This window comes from Leptidea sinapis, chromosome 12, assembly GCF_905404315.1.
Source record: "Leptidea sinapis chromosome 12, ilLepSina1.1, whole genome shotgun sequence".
In the NCBI taxonomy this organism is placed as follows: domain Eukaryota; kingdom Metazoa; phylum Arthropoda; class Insecta; order Lepidoptera; family Pieridae; genus Leptidea; species Leptidea sinapis.
This window is the reverse complement of record NC_066276.1, coordinates 11,821,395-11,837,412: the sequence shown is the minus strand read 5'-3', so window position 1 is coordinate 11,837,412 and position 16,018 is coordinate 11,821,395. Positions and strand designations below refer to the sequence as shown.

Sequence of the window (16,018 nt, the reverse complement as noted above, 5' to 3'; positions counted from 1 at the left end):
CGGTGATCACTTAACAGCAGGTGCGCTCGTTTGTCCCGCTATTCCATAAAAAAACATCATCCGACAGTACGGCTTTCGCCATTGTTGGTCGGAGGACGATCTTCTGATGCATCAGAAACATTGATGGGCGGCGGCGATCGAAAGCGAGGGAAGCAAGCAAAAAAGCCCCACAGTAAGTCTGTATATAGCGAGAGCCTTCAATCGTGTACAAGGCTCTCCTCTCGAAACTTCCTTTTACTTGCGCTTCCGTCACTAACATTTAAGAGATCATTACGAACTTTTAATTTGCTTATAGTCAATACAAATTCAATTTAAAATAGTCTTATTCAAAATTGGATTTGAAAATCACTTACCTAATCTTTTTTCTTTTTACTTAATAGCCATTCCTTCAATATTATTACAATTTGCAGGCCAGAGAAACTGGTCAGTTGTACATATTCGAGAGGGGTACCGTTGACTTTAATCAGGAGTAAGATAAAGTTAGTCATTATTTTTGTTTTAATAGTATTAAGTTCTAAACGTATTTCTTGGCTCACCGTGTATAGTTCGCAAACCATTTTATCACCTTTTGTGTTTATGCCTCTTTTTTGCCAGTTTAGTTTTCTCATGATGCTTTCAAGAACAGTGATGAATATTTTAGGCGAGAGTGGATCTCCTTGCCTAACGCCTCTGCTAAATTTTTATTTATGAGCCTTCTGTTTCCATTTTTACACGGGATATGCTTTTTTTATAGATATCCTTTATAAGGTCTAAAGTTTCTGTTGGCACGTCGCATTCATATAGAGCCGTCCACATACTATTATGAGATATTGAATCGAACGGTTTAGCGTAATCAATAAAAGCTAAGTAGAGTGGTCGTTGGTGTTCCACATATTTCTCTATTATATGCTCTAATGTATGAGAATGGTCAGTTGTTGAAAAACTTTTTCTGAAACCTTCTTGTTCTGGTGGTTGGTGTTTATCAGTATATTTTTCTAAACGATCTACAAGGCAAGAGGCAAACAGTTAGTATACATTGGGTCGTAGGCTAATTGGTCTGTAGTTATTTATATTTGCTGGGTCGCCCTTCTTGTATAGTAATATTACATCAGTTTTTGCCCAATTTGAGGGAATTTTTCTATAATTTAAAATCGTGTTAAATAGGTTAGTTAGTAGGAGAGCTAACACGCACTTACCTATTCGTAACGTATGTAAATTAGAACTCCAAGGCTCTTCCGTATACGCTACGTATCACGCCAGGCTATGCAGCAAATGCAGTTTCCACTTTGAAGCACTCGGAGCATGTGGTACACAGTTGGATCCATTAAACATGAAAATATACAAAAATCATTTTAACATATTTCATAAAATGCAATTAAACCGTAACTACCATGTAGCTTAGTATCGTGTCATGTTCCGTTATGTTTTCTTTTGGTCGAACAACCAAATGAATGACCATATGTCCCATCCTTGTCCAGTAAATGTGAAGATCGCACCAACTATGACACCGATACACAGATTGATAGCCAAGGGACATTCGCCAGTGGTCTTTCATGGCTTGAGCCTGACTGTATCATGCGAATACTATGCAATGCATCACATGACATCACACGCTGTTCTGCACTACGGATTGCAGCACACTGTACGTAAACATCCTAATTAAAGTTTCTCTCATGCTCAGTAAAAGCTATAAAAGGCATAAAAGGCATTTATTTTCTCAAAATTGATTCCTTTAGAACTCTTTTTGATGTCATTTCTTGTACTACTAGATACTACTACCGCTTCGGAAACAAATGGCGCTCTGAGAGAGAAGAAGCGGCGCAAGAAACTCTGCAAGCATTCTTTTTTTGAGCTCATTTCAATAAAAATATACAATATTGTACAGTCATTTCTATCGCTATAAAATAATCACAATCTAGTCCCAGGCTGTCCGATCATTTACGACAGAGGCATTTTTTTATAAAACATTTAAATTTATTTATAGATAATGCCTGAACAGTGGCTGGGACTTTATTATAGAAGTGTATACATTTACCCTTAAAGCTATTATGTATCTTATGAAGCCTACTAGAATTAGTTACAAGCAATCCCTTATTTCTAGTGTTATAAAAATGAAAATCACTATTAAGAGCAAAAAGGTGACGATTTTTGTGAACATATATAAAATTTTCATAAATGTACTGACAATGAATAGTCATAATATTTATTTCTTTAATTTTTTCTTTGAGAGACTGTCTATAACCAAGCTGATATATAGCACGATCAGCCGTCTTTTGCAGAGCAAACACTATATCAATGTCAGCAGCATGACCCCATAGTAATATACCGTACGTCATGATGCTGTGAAAATAACTGAAGTACACTAATCTAGCGGTTGCAACATTCGTGTTCTCACTAATCTTTCTAACTGCATATGCCGCAGAGCTGAGTCTATCTGCTAGATGGGCAATATATGGATCCCACTGAAGCTTTTTATCTAACGTGATACTCAAGAAGACCGTAGTGTCCACAAGTTCCAATCTCTGGTCATTTATAAGTACGTTGGTTTGTACCTCCGCTGTTATTGGTGTAATGAACCGTAAACACTTTGTTTTTTTACTGTTTAAGTGCAGATTATTCGTCTCAAACCAACGCACTACCTTTGAGAGTGCATTGTTTACCTCACCATCAATATCCGCACGTCGCTTCACTTTAAAAATAAGTGAAGTATCATCAGCAAACAATACAATCTCATGGCTATCATCTACCACAAACGGTAGATTGTTAATATATATAAGAAACAAGAAAGGACCGAGAATAGAACCCTGTGGAACAGGTTTACCCGAAGACCGTTTGCCATTTACATCGACTATCTGAACTCTTTCGCTTAAATATGATTTTAACAGTTTCGGGGCTCTATTTTTCACTCCATAATGTTTTAGTTTTAGGAGTAAAGTTTCATGGTGGACGCAGTCAAATGCTTTGGACAAATCACAAAAAATGCCCAATGCATCCTGTGACTCTTCCCAGGCGTCAAAGATGTGCTCAATGAGTCTAGTACCCGCATTAATTGTTAATAAGCCCCTAGTGAAACCAAACTGATTTTTGTTCATTAATTTACAAAAATGCATTTGTAGCTGTTGAAGCAAAAGTTTTTCAAAAATTTTGCTAAAAACAGGCTGCACTGAAATAGGTCTGAAATTTGCAGGGTCAAAAGAACTGCCGGATTTAAACAACGGTATAACTTTGCTGTATTTCAAGAGGTCAGGGAACACACCCTCATCTATGCATTCATTAAATATTATTGCTAATTCAGGTGCTATAATGTCAAGTATGTATTTGACAATATTAGTCGAATGGCCCCATAGGTCTTTTGTATTTTTTAGGTTAATTAATTTGAAGATTTTTATTTTATCGCAACCTACTTAAATTTTAAATCAGTGGAAGATACTGGTACGTGTAATTTAAGCATATCATATGCTGCTTTTGGCGAAGAGTTAAGGTCTTTGGTCGTGACAATCGGGATTTCGGAGAAGTATTTATCAAATTCATTTGCAATTTCTATTTCCGTATTTATAACGCGATTATTAATATTTAAACAGATAGAGGTGTTACGGCAATTCGATCTACCAGTTTCATTGTTAATTACACTCCAAGTCGCTTTTACTTTATTATTGCTGTTTTTAATTTTATCTGCAATGAAACGTATTTTCGCTTCATGACAAACTACTTTAAAGAGCTTGGAGTATTTTTTTACATATATTTTAAATTTTCACGTTATAAGCATTTACGACTTTTGTGGATACCATTGTTGCCCAATCATTAAAACAATGTTTGTTGTTTACTGTCACCGTTATTGGAGTAAAATTCCTGTCAAATTCCTCACAGTAGGAATTGAAGACTAAGTTATAGTGCAAATTAGCAGTTTCACCACAGGGTAAAAATGGTATCGTATTTAAAAAAATATTTCTAAACCTCTCAAGACGGCTCCCCGTAACTGGTATAATCGTCACCTTTTTTGGTCTGACATTGTCCAATCTTGTATTTACTTTTATAAGTTGCCCACTATGGTCGGACTGAAGATTATTAATATGAGTTTACTAGTAATAGTAACATCTGTAAAAATATTATCCAAACAGGTTGCTGTAGTAGAAGTGATTCTAGTAGGTTCCCAAAATACATTGAACAAATTAAAACTTTGAAATGAATATTTAAGGCTAGTACAATTGGCCGAAGGTTCAAGCAAGTTAATATTAAAATCTCCACACACTACAATTGACTTGCTGGTTTTGCTAAATTTTGATAGTACCTCCTCCATTCTATGTTGGATTTAATCATATTATGCAGTGGGGGGGTGGTATACACTAACAATAATAAATTGCTCTAGTTCTATACAAGCTATCTCAATTAGTATCATATCAACTCTCAACATCATGACTTATTACTCGTCACTTTCGGAAAACTCATAAGTTATGACATGTCTTAAGGCAATAGCATTAGCTTAACGCATTAGTAAATTTACTACTATCATTTACAGAAAATAAAAACACAAAATAGCAACTCCCTTTAATTACTAACGCAAAAGCTAAGTCTTAAATATTGACGGTAACCTGAACTTATTTTCACAAAAATGAATTTCATATAAAATCGAGGACGAAGAAAGAACCTCCATATTGTTTTTAAAGGTCACAATTGTCAACTTGCTGGTGATCACTCATGCAGTGAGTACACCACCTGGGTCTTCCGCGTAGGTCCTTACAGGCCTCGGGGTAATTGTTCGGGGCCATGGCCCCTTTCAGTAGTATAAACGCCGCCTGCAACTACAGGCGGGGCACTGGGTGGGACCGGTTGGTCCGTGGTGTTATGTCCGGTGGTATCCTGCTGCAGTGCGATCGAGCCCGCGTAGTGTCGCGAGCGATCTGCGGACTGCGGCAGGGTGGTAGGTCCGTGGTTGGCTTGCGCACGCCGCTCAGCGAGGTCGAGATCGCCGGTAGTGTACCGGTGAGCGCCCATCAGCCAGCGGCGAGGAAGCAGTCGTGTCCTAGAAGACTAGGTCACGTGGTAGTCCTCTTATGTCCGGCGGTCGCCGATGGTATCGAGCGACGCCACGCAAATGTTGGTATCGCGCTCCATCGGCGCGCGCGAACTCAGAGGTGCTCAGGCTCTCCATGCGCAGATCTCTGGAGATGACATGATTCCGTACGAAGCGTGGTGTTCCGAAGATAGTGCGGAGCGCCAGCGACTGCTTCGCTCGCAGCGACTTGCGACCCGTCTCGCTTGTCAGCGCAAACCAGGCGGGGGCCGCGTAGGTGAGTTGCGTGAAAACGTACGCCTTGTATAGGCACAACATCCTACGGAGAGGTAGTGCCTCGAGTATCGACAATATGGCCGTAATTATAGGGCTCGGCGCACGTGCACGTGTTTTCGATTACTTCTTTTTAAAAATAATTTTACATCACAATGTAATCAGATGATGATTTATGATTTAATTTTATCGTAAAATTATTAATATGATTATTCTCGTTTTTATAATAGGTGTGTTGTAGTATTTGCGCCATTATAATATGTATTATTGTAACTCCTACGGGCTTTACACGGCAAACATTAATTGCTCGCAGATTGCATTAGTGTTTGCGTGAAGAAGTAATAAACACACTCACACACTCACAAATATTGCTATTTATTATATTAGTAGGATTTTAGAGTAAAATTATTAATGTTATTTTATTAAGCCATATTATTAAAATCCATTCAGTAGTTTGTGCGTGAAGACGTAATAAACACACACACACACACACACTCACAAACTTTCACATTCTCATTGAACTATTCACTACAAGGAAATTTATTATATAAATATCAAAAGAAAACCAAATACTACCCTATGCAATTTTTTATCTTTATATATATAATTCTTGTGTGCGTGTGTATGTCACTGAACTCCTCCTAGACCTCCTAGGCTGGACCGATTCTAATGAAACTTTCTGTGTGTATTCAGGTGGATTCGAGAATGGTTTAGATTCACAATTGAACTACCTCCTAAACGGCTGGACCGATTTTGATGATATTTTTGTGTGTTCCAGTGAATTTGAGATTGGTGTGTGTCTTCAGGTGGATTCGAAAATGGTTTAGATTCACAATTAAACTACCTCCTATATGGCTGGACTGATTTTGATGACTTTTTTGTTTGTTTCAGTGAATTTGAGATTGGTTTAGATTCTCAATTCCGCCCATATAATATAATTCTCTTGCTCATGTGTATGTTAGTGAACTGCTCCTAACGGCTGGACCGATTTTTCAAATTTAAAACATGTGTACAGGACAACGTCTGTTGGGTCCACTAGTATAAATATAAAAACACAACTACTAACCTATGTTAAAAAAACAAAAACGAAGTAATCCCATATAATTAACTATTCAACACAAACAAATTTCGCTTTCGAGGTCTTATTATAAGTAGTATAATCCATAAAAATCAAATACCAACCTAAGTTATTAAAATAAAAATCCTAACTCCGTATAAGTAACTACCACAAACATTTAAGATTTCGTGGAATTATTTAAGTAACTGTAAAGTATAAAGTAAAGTAACCTACCGTTGTAATCTTATAAAGATAAAGTGTATTTTTATGTGTCTCCTAACCAGAAAAAAAAAACCTTTAACACTATTGCAATACATACAATAAGAACATAAATTTGCATTAAGGACACAACAAATATATGTCCAAATTTTGTAGTGTAAATTTTTGAGGAGCAAGCATGAATAGCTTACAGATTGTAGATAGGTTTCTTTTCTACTTACTTCACACTTCTTTTATATTTTGTAAAATTCACACTGTAGTTTTATAAATTATAGCCTACGTGCTATTCTGGTGTGTAAGCTATATTATTGTTAATTTCATCAAAATCTATTCAGTAGTTTTTGCGTTAAAGAAGTTCAGACATACATCCATACATCCGGACATACAAACATTCACATTTATAATATTAGTAGGATAGGCTTAGACTAAGCGCTTCTGAATCGTCCATATTATAAATATTTCATTTTATAGTACTGAGTCTACCACAGTGTGGTTCTTATCAGTTGTGGTTTGTGGCGTACGTAAGTCTATGAGACGGATTTATATTTTCCTTACGTGTGATCATCACATGACGCAAGGGAACGCCGTTACTTGCAATACGAAATTAAAATATATTTTTTAATATACATGTATTGTGAAACAAGTGAGCTAAGTTGCTCACATTACACACCAGACCGTGAATAGCAGCTCGATCACAAGTTTCATTCGCACTTTTTGAACACACTTGCGAGTATAAAACAAACACATTGTATTGTATACATTTTTAAACTATCGTAAGCAGCTACTAGTACTTTTCTCTAGATTTTGCAGGCATTTCGCTTGCATTTTTTGCTACATTTAGTATTTCTGGAGGAGTTAAATCTTTCAATTGTTCATCTTCTGTACTAATAATTAGTAAGTAATAACCACACAGTAACAAATGAATAACAAACAAAAATGGCGCCGAAGTTTTTTTGTGCACGTGCCAAATGTAACGACATTGATTTCATATTACAGCCATAAAGCCTACGTTAAAATTATAATGTTAGTGATAAAATGTATATATTTTATAACAAATTATTAGGAATTATAAATAATTTGATAATTGTAAATATTTTATCGTCATAATTATTATTCGGAAAAATTAAATGGATTTTAAGCGGCATGAAACCTTTTGATAATAATAATAATTAATTGCTGGGCAAATATTGGAATAAAACAAGATGAATTCGTTCTAAATATATCGGGATGTTATCTTCAACTCTTGTGTCAAAATACAGCAGTCGTAGAGATGGCGTCGTTGGTAGTTTAAGAAAGCAATGAAAAACACATCATGGCGGACGTTGTCAAGCCTGTATTGTAACTGCTTCTATCTGATAATATGTTTTGATTTATATTTCGGTTGTTACATTCTCTTACTTTTCCAATGGGTTTCATCCTACTATTATTTTTTTGGTTTAAAAAATTGTCGATCTTGGTCTAATGGTAACGTTAGTAAGTAATACTCCTTTTTTGAATTCAATGTCCATACAATACGAGTAACATGACAATTGCTGTAAATATGTATGAAAATTGATGAAAGTAATATTCCAATATTATTGATTAAATATTATATAGGTAATAATAAAATTGATATAGGTACGTTTGCTTGTTACGTACAACGTATAGATAATAATATTTTTTTTCCATGTTAAGTGGTGGAATATATTTATTAAAATAGAAATCAAAATTGAAGAAAACTATTGCCGTTTGGGTACAGAAGTACCCCACCACGATGACCTGCCCAGCGAGTGCTGCATGATGCGGGAGGCATTATCCTCGATCATTATCCCCCACACGCCCTTCAGGCAAATATCCAAAAATTACCTAATAAAATGTTGGATTATATATTATTATTATTTATAGTATATACGTTGTGGTCATGCGATGAAAGCGCGAAGTCGACATAGTTCACTTTCGTCCGGACTTCGAAGTCCGGCCACACGACGCGACGTCCGCGTGTGTCGTTCCTCGTTGCTTCAGCTGTGCCTCCCCCCTCCCCGCGCGACGCCCCCGCGAGCCTGCGGCCAGCGCGGCGCCCGCGAACGGAATTCGCATGGCCATCAGCCGACATCAACTCTCAGTGTACGTGCGACCGTTCGCGCAGTAAGACGAGTCGTAGCCCTGTGCACAACTTGATACGCAATAACGAGTTAGACCGCGTGGACTCGAAAAAAACTATACCCGATGCTTCGGAACTAATTTACTATTTAGGATATTGTGTATACCAGTGATAACTTATCAGTGCTGAAGTTTTCGTAGTGCTGTAACTTTTAAGTGTAGTGTAGTGTTTTGTAGGACTAATAGAGCCGATGATCACATTAAACCAGAAACCTCGCTGGTAGCCACGTTACAAGGTTATCGCATATCTTGCCCTCAAGTGATGAATTGGAAAATCGGCGCGTAGCTTGCTCACGTGGTGTGCGCCCCGCCCCCGCTCGTTTCACGCTTATATTTAGCGAAAATCGCCTCTAGAGACCGCACCGACAGCCGTCAACAGACGTGTTTGGTGTACATCTCTGTTTACGAGACGCCACATGTATAACGTTAAGGCCGATAAGCAGTTAGATAACCTCTTCGGATCGCACGAGTAAAGATTTCTGGAAATAGTAGGAAGTATGTATGTGATCTGGGTATGGTGGTGACGATTGGAGGGGACCCGCTTCACTGAGTGCAGCGACATTGACACACCCACAAAAACTTTCCATTGCTCAAACGTAACTCAAGATGTCTCTGTCGGGCGGCGGTAGTTACCACAGTCCGTGGTCGTCGCACACGGCACTCTCGGAGCTCGAGGGAGCCATGGGAGAGCTGGAGCCTCTGGGCGAGCTCGCGGAGGTCGGCTTCGAACCACAGACGCGAGCACGATCAAACACGTGGCCTTTACCAAGGCCAGAGAATTACGTAGATCCAGTTGAAGATGGCGGTTCCAAAAAGAATTCCAACCAGAATCTCTCTGGTAAATATATTACAAATAAATTTAATTAGAATCTTATGAGTATTTACATGTCCTTCTGAGAGATACATAAAGTAAACAAAGACTGTAGAACGTTATTACATAGTTTAGATACATTGTAAACAATTGGTGGAAAATGGCGCCAACTATTTAAATGTAACAGAATATTGCGGTAAATCATAGAATTTTTTAAGTTTCCTACATAATATTATTAAGCACATATTATTAGTAATATTATCAATTTCAATTTTCATCAACTGTTTTTATTCAATACATAGGTAGGTACGTCAATCATACTTGAAATAAAAGAGTTAGGTAACATTTTATTGGAATAACCAAGTAGGGATAAGTAATTGGAACCAAGTAGGTACGTAGGTACCTACTTGGTGAAAAGGTATAGCTGAAATTGTTACATAGTAAATTGTTGATAAGTAGGTACGTATGCTACACAATATTTTTGATTACATGTTTATAATTAATACATAATACCTGTTGTATAGATTCATAACAATCTTATAGATTACCGTAGGGTTTTAGACTCATGCGTATTATGTACCTATGTAGTTCCAAATGTGGATTATTTGAATATGCAGCAAATACGTTTATAACTTTAGAATAGAATAACATGTTATCAGTTAGACTACAGTGAAACACATAACTAGCCGCCAACGTAATATAGGTACCTACTATATTTATTTATTTATTTGTATAAAGAAACTTACAGCTATTTATATTACATAAAAGTATGATAATGTATAAATATTACACTAGCCAAAATAGTTCCTAACGATGCTTATTACATAGTGAAGTTTTAAGACTTATAAAAATTATTACATACCTATTATATGCATAGGTATATTATGTTCAATATATAAGTTTCTTTTCTATGTAATAATTACGTTAGATATAAAATATTTACACCTTTAAGCATAGCAAGAATACTTTTATAGGCACAGATTACTAATAAGATTGTTAAAGGGATCTCTAATGTAACTTACAGTTATTTATATATTAACAGTTATTTATATTATTAACAGTTATTTTGAGTTATCATTCCATAGTTAAACTGTGGAAGATAGCATTAGTAGAATAAATATGTTCAAAGGTGAATGAAACCATTTACATCAACAATTTACAATACTTAGTGTCTGATTTCTTATTTATATGAGGGCCTGAATGAGTAGATACTTAACTAGGGTACCTATCTAAATTGAATAACGGTTCTAAAATATTACCTATACACGATGATCAATTACGAGAATACAAAAGTTAATTAAAATTAAAAACACTTGTAAGTAGCTAAACTAAAAAGTAGAAAATCATTTTCTTTAAGTTAAAAAAGAGTACCAAATCAATTATAAACTCAATTTACGTAAAGATGCGTGGGTCACATTCTGTTAATTGTAAATTTTGTATAGACAGTTATTGGTAAAAGAAAATTAAGGAAAATCTCACTAATTATAATAAGTACATTAAAAGCATCTTAATCGTTCTTTTTTAGTCGGACACTCGATAATCTTGAAGTACTATTTATTTTTTCTTTTTAACAATAATTTCATGCAGATATGGGATATCATCAGTCCTCTATAAGTATGCGAGGTTTCAATTCATTTCGAAGTTTTAAAGTTGGTGCAAATCACATTCAAAGCGTGTACTATTAACACAAACCAACCTGTTTCTGGGGTTCCGTACTAGATGCGTAAACCTCGGGAACTCCCTTTTACAAATAGTCCGCGCTCCGTCGGTCTGTCCATTTGTTTGTCAATCATATAAACCGCAATAGTTATGCAGCTGAAATTTTAAATTGTAAAACCAGATTCAATAACAATAATAAGTTTTTATTAAAGGCAAAATTACCCACTATACATATTATGAAACAAATACATTATATAAAGATAAAAGGTAAAATATATAAATATAAAATATGCAATTCAATGCAACTTGAACATTGTTTTTTTTTAAAGTATATTAGCGTTTTATCCTGGACTATAGTTAGGATAACCATATTTAGTTAGTGTACACTAACTAATCACACTACCGAACTAAACACCGTAGTTAGTGTACACTAACTAATCACACCGCTTTTATTTTATTTTTTTCCGCTTAACACTTATAAGTACAATTTATAGTTCATACACTAAATTGCTTGACTAGAAATAAGTCTTCACCAAATCATGCGATAACGATAATAGCATTTAAAACATAATTACTATCAACTCACAAGTGTTTGTAGAAAACGTATGGATTAATGACGAACATTTTATGGCAAAGAAGGTCGTCATGACAAAAGAAAGGATTTTGGTTTGATATGTCGGTATAATGTGGTTCTTAAAGCTATTAATACATAATTGGATTTGGTACGTCGAACCATCGGACGCGGTCCCTTAGCAGACAGATTTTCGATGGTATGTCACATTGTCCGTCACAAAAAATTATTATTATTACCGTCCGGACCGTACCGAGTACGACGGCGGATTTTTGATGATACCCCGCGACGTCGTTCGCGTACGTATTTTTACACCTTGGGTTACATTACTGGACTTTTAGTAGGGATCCCAAATTTTTTGAAAATGTAATATAGCCTATAACACTCGGGGATAATGTAGCTTCCCAGCAGTGAAAGAATCATTCAAATCGGTTCAGTAGTTGCGGAGCGTATTCAATGCAAACAAACAAACAATCAAATCTTTCCTCTTTCTAATATTAGTATAGAAGTATAGATACACACAATGAGCCTGTAACTTATAATTGAGTCGGCAAGTCTATAGTAAACACTCCTCAAGGTTTTCTTATATAATTTTGTGAACGTATTCCAATTTTTACAATTACAATTAGTTTTATTCATATTATGTAAACACTGATACGTGTGTCCTCTTATAGCAATATCTTCAATACTAACAGACTTAGTTTTATGGTTGTACGGCGAATGTATATGCATGCATTTAGTTTTTGTGAAGTTTAAAATGATTCCCTTGTCATGTGCCCATTAAGTAATAGCTTCGAAGTCTTCCTGCATGGTTTTTTGTATTGCTGAGACATCTTTTGAGGTGTAAAGCAAGCACATGTCATCTGCCTAAATATACACTCGACATTTGTTTACAACGTTTGATACACTATTAACCAACCGACCAAACACGGAACCAGTAGGGACTCCAAGTGTTACGTCCGACACCTCACCAGTTAGCCCCCCAACCATGGTGCGGAACTTCCTATTCGAAAGATCATTCCGAAACCAGCTCTGCGTTGGACCATGTATACCACACTCATCCATCGCATTCAACAATGTATTACGATCCAGGGTATCGAATGCTTGTTTATAATCAATAAATATTGCTATCAATTGTTTACCTGAATCTAAGCATTCATTTATATAATCCGCAAACTCCATTGGAGCAGTAACAGTGCTGCTCCCTTTTCGAAAACCATGCTGAGTATGTTATGATTACCAATTTATTTATATTGTTTACCAATTTATTTACTTTATTTCTAAATTTTGTGTATTCAAGTCGCTTGTTCATATTTTTTGTATGTGATTTCTATACTCTTAATCAGTAATCTCTTCGTTTTAATATTGAATATAGATAACTATTTATCCGTGGCTGTTTTTTTATTTTGTTCTTTATGTTTATAACTATCTTACTCTCATTATATATAGAAGTAAACGCTGTGCCCAATGTTTGATATAACAGTATAGGACATGATATGCTTAGTAAATGTTCCCAATCATATAGCCATTAAGCTTCTCTTTAACGAGACAGGTGCGAGGCGCCCACCGGAGCGTCCGATGGTCCGGCCGTAGCAAATCCGATCATAATATGTTTAGGCTATAAAAGGAAACATTAGTGGGCGTTTATCCATACAAACGGTCTCGAGTCCTTGTATTCATGATGGTAAACCGTTTCTTTCTTCGATCAAACTTACTAGATTCAGTGGTCAGTATATAAATGGCATTAGTCAATTTAATCGCTTCCACTACTATGGCAAGAAATAAGAAATATTGTTGTCATAAAATTATGTCATCAAAAAAGTCAACATTATTGTTATTTTTTTTTAAACTGAGCTTACGCTGAGAATTATGAACCAATTTACGTGATTATTCTTTAATTTGATGCGGAATAGTTGCCATTTGTTTCCAATAAAAAATCGCATAGTTTGGCAGAGTAGTTTACGTGGATGATGTTATTGTTTACGTGAACGATCTAATTTTATTTTGGGTACAGCTTTTTTCATTTAGTTTTTAATCATTTAAGTTGATTATATATTAATACTTAATTAACTAATACTTAATTAGCTCGTGTCCCCGATAAGTGGATTCTAGGCTACCTGTCATTATTTCATTATCTCACAAAAACGTGAAATAGGCGCTGCACGCGCCTTTCGTAGGCCTGCCCATAGCCCTACTTAAAAAAATGATATGACAAAATGAAGCAACGAAATATTATAGTTTAGATGATGTAATCGAGAAAAAACCAACTGCAGTTTACAGAACCTATTACAGACACTAAAAAGTAAAAAAAGACCGACTCTATCAGAAAATCTAAGCACATACAAATAATAGTATTTTATTAATATTAAAGTATAAAAGTTTGTTTTTTTTTAATGTCAAAGAAGCTTTAATATATTTCTTAAATATGTGCTCAGTCCTAATACACTGTCTGATGTACTTACATACAAATAGTTAAGTCTACTACGATCATTAGACGTAATTTTTTTATATCTCTGTTAAAGGGAGACGGGTCTTAAGCTCGTTGCGTCACTTGCAACACTTTTGTTACTTTTAACATGATGTATCTTTGTGTATCCATCACAATAACAAAAAGAATATTTAAAATGGCGACTGTAGCCCTATATTGAATGCTCATGACTTTCTTTCCCACCTCAGGTGCTCCACCTTTGCCAGTGACTGCTAAGAAGAACTCATCTCGCCGCAACGCGTGGGGGAACCTCTCGTATGCTGATCTCATAACCCAAGCCATCACATCGTCACAGGAGAATAGACTCACGCTGTCTCAGATTTACGAATGGATGGTCCAGAATGTGGCATATTTTAAAGACAAGGGTGACAGCAACTCTTCAGCTGGTTGGAAGGTAAATATTTTTTATATAATTCAGACTCATATCGCAGTTCATCATTTCACTATGTTTTTATTCTTAATAGTTTGCCACGTAGTTTTAGTTTGGAGCCAGAATAGAACAAATTATTTGAATTGAAAATACACGTCTTTTTTATGGAAAGGATCGGGATTTCGGTCCAGATAATGTGTAGTATGGATAGTTTGACACATTCTTAATTGTTTCCAATTCATATTTCTAATGAATATTGATTTTATCATTAGTTGATATGTCACGCACAGTAATATCCAAAAACTAACCTAGATTTCCTATAAGCAGCCAAAGGTTTTGTTAAATATAATATAAACTTATAAATTATTATATTTGGTTTGAGCTTGAGATCACGTTACCAATGCTCAATTTAGAGTATAAATATTTCTATGACTGTTTTATGAACCTGATACAATATTAGCTATAAGTAGGTAAGTATTGTGAATAATGTGATGTCTAATAAATCTATTAAGTAATAAGCAAAAGAAACTTATCGACTTTGTAATTGGAACTCAATATAATGTCTATCAGTCTCAGGACGAACACTCACCATTATTATTTATAATTAGGTATTATAATATCAAGTACAAAAATCGTAAACACTTCACTTATCATTATTAATGAACACGCTTTGTAAACAAAATATTATAACACAGAAGCGATAGCTGTTTTATTTTGTAAATACATAATATAATATTGTATTCTTAGAAATGTATGTAGGTGTGACTTCTGCTTACCCTGAGAATATCTAACAGCGATAGTAAATCTTGATTCGTTTCGCCGAACTGCTACGCATTTTTGTCGAACTGCGCAGTGACTTTATTATCTCAATCCGAGCAATGCGCGCTGTAGAGTCGACGCCGTCCGACGACACCGTATAATACGAGTGATAATAAATCTGCTATTAAGACATTTAATACTAGCGTTATAAGTGGCGTGGTTGCTACGTACGAATTCCATTGCTATTACACAAGGCGTATCATAAAAACAACTGGAACTACGCGGACAGTGGAATTTGTCAACGATATTTACGTTTTTATAACGAACGCGGAGTGACACGTTTGTTGCCGACGCCCGTCGATATGACTTCAACAGCCGTCTTCATTTGTTCGTGTATAACTTTATCATGGACCAATTTCTTTTATCCTTAGTTTCCTTCCAAGTCTATTTATTGACTGACTTTTTTTTTTCCTACGTGGGACTATCGCTCCCATAAAACTTACTTGTGGTTCATTTATAATTTTGTCAGTAGTTACCCCTTGATAATTAATTTAATGTCAATTAAACTACTACCACCGCTTAGGAAACAAATGTCGCTCTGATTTTTTTTCCTTTTTACACTCTTTTAATAATGTAATTAGGTATTTAGGTATTAAACTTTAATGTCTTTGACGCAGCTGGT

At 35.5% G+C, this 16,018-nt stretch overlaps 1 protein-coding gene across 1 annotated transcript in view; it reads left to right on the top strand.

Annotated features, from left to right (window-relative positions):
• Window positions 1–8,635: 8,635 nt before the first annotated feature.
• LOC126967181 (forkhead box protein O) overlaps window positions 8,636–16,018 on the top strand; it is a 126,005-nt gene continuing 118,622 nt past the window's right edge. The window contains exons 1-2 of the mRNA XM_050811658.1: window positions 8,636–9,516; window positions 14,396–14,601. Of these exons, the coding sequence (XP_050667615.1) occupies window positions 9,285–9,516; window positions 14,396–14,601 (438 nt within the window). The 5' untranslated portion in view covers window positions 8,636–9,284. The remainder of the gene's footprint in view (window positions 9,517–14,395; window positions 14,602–16,018) is intronic.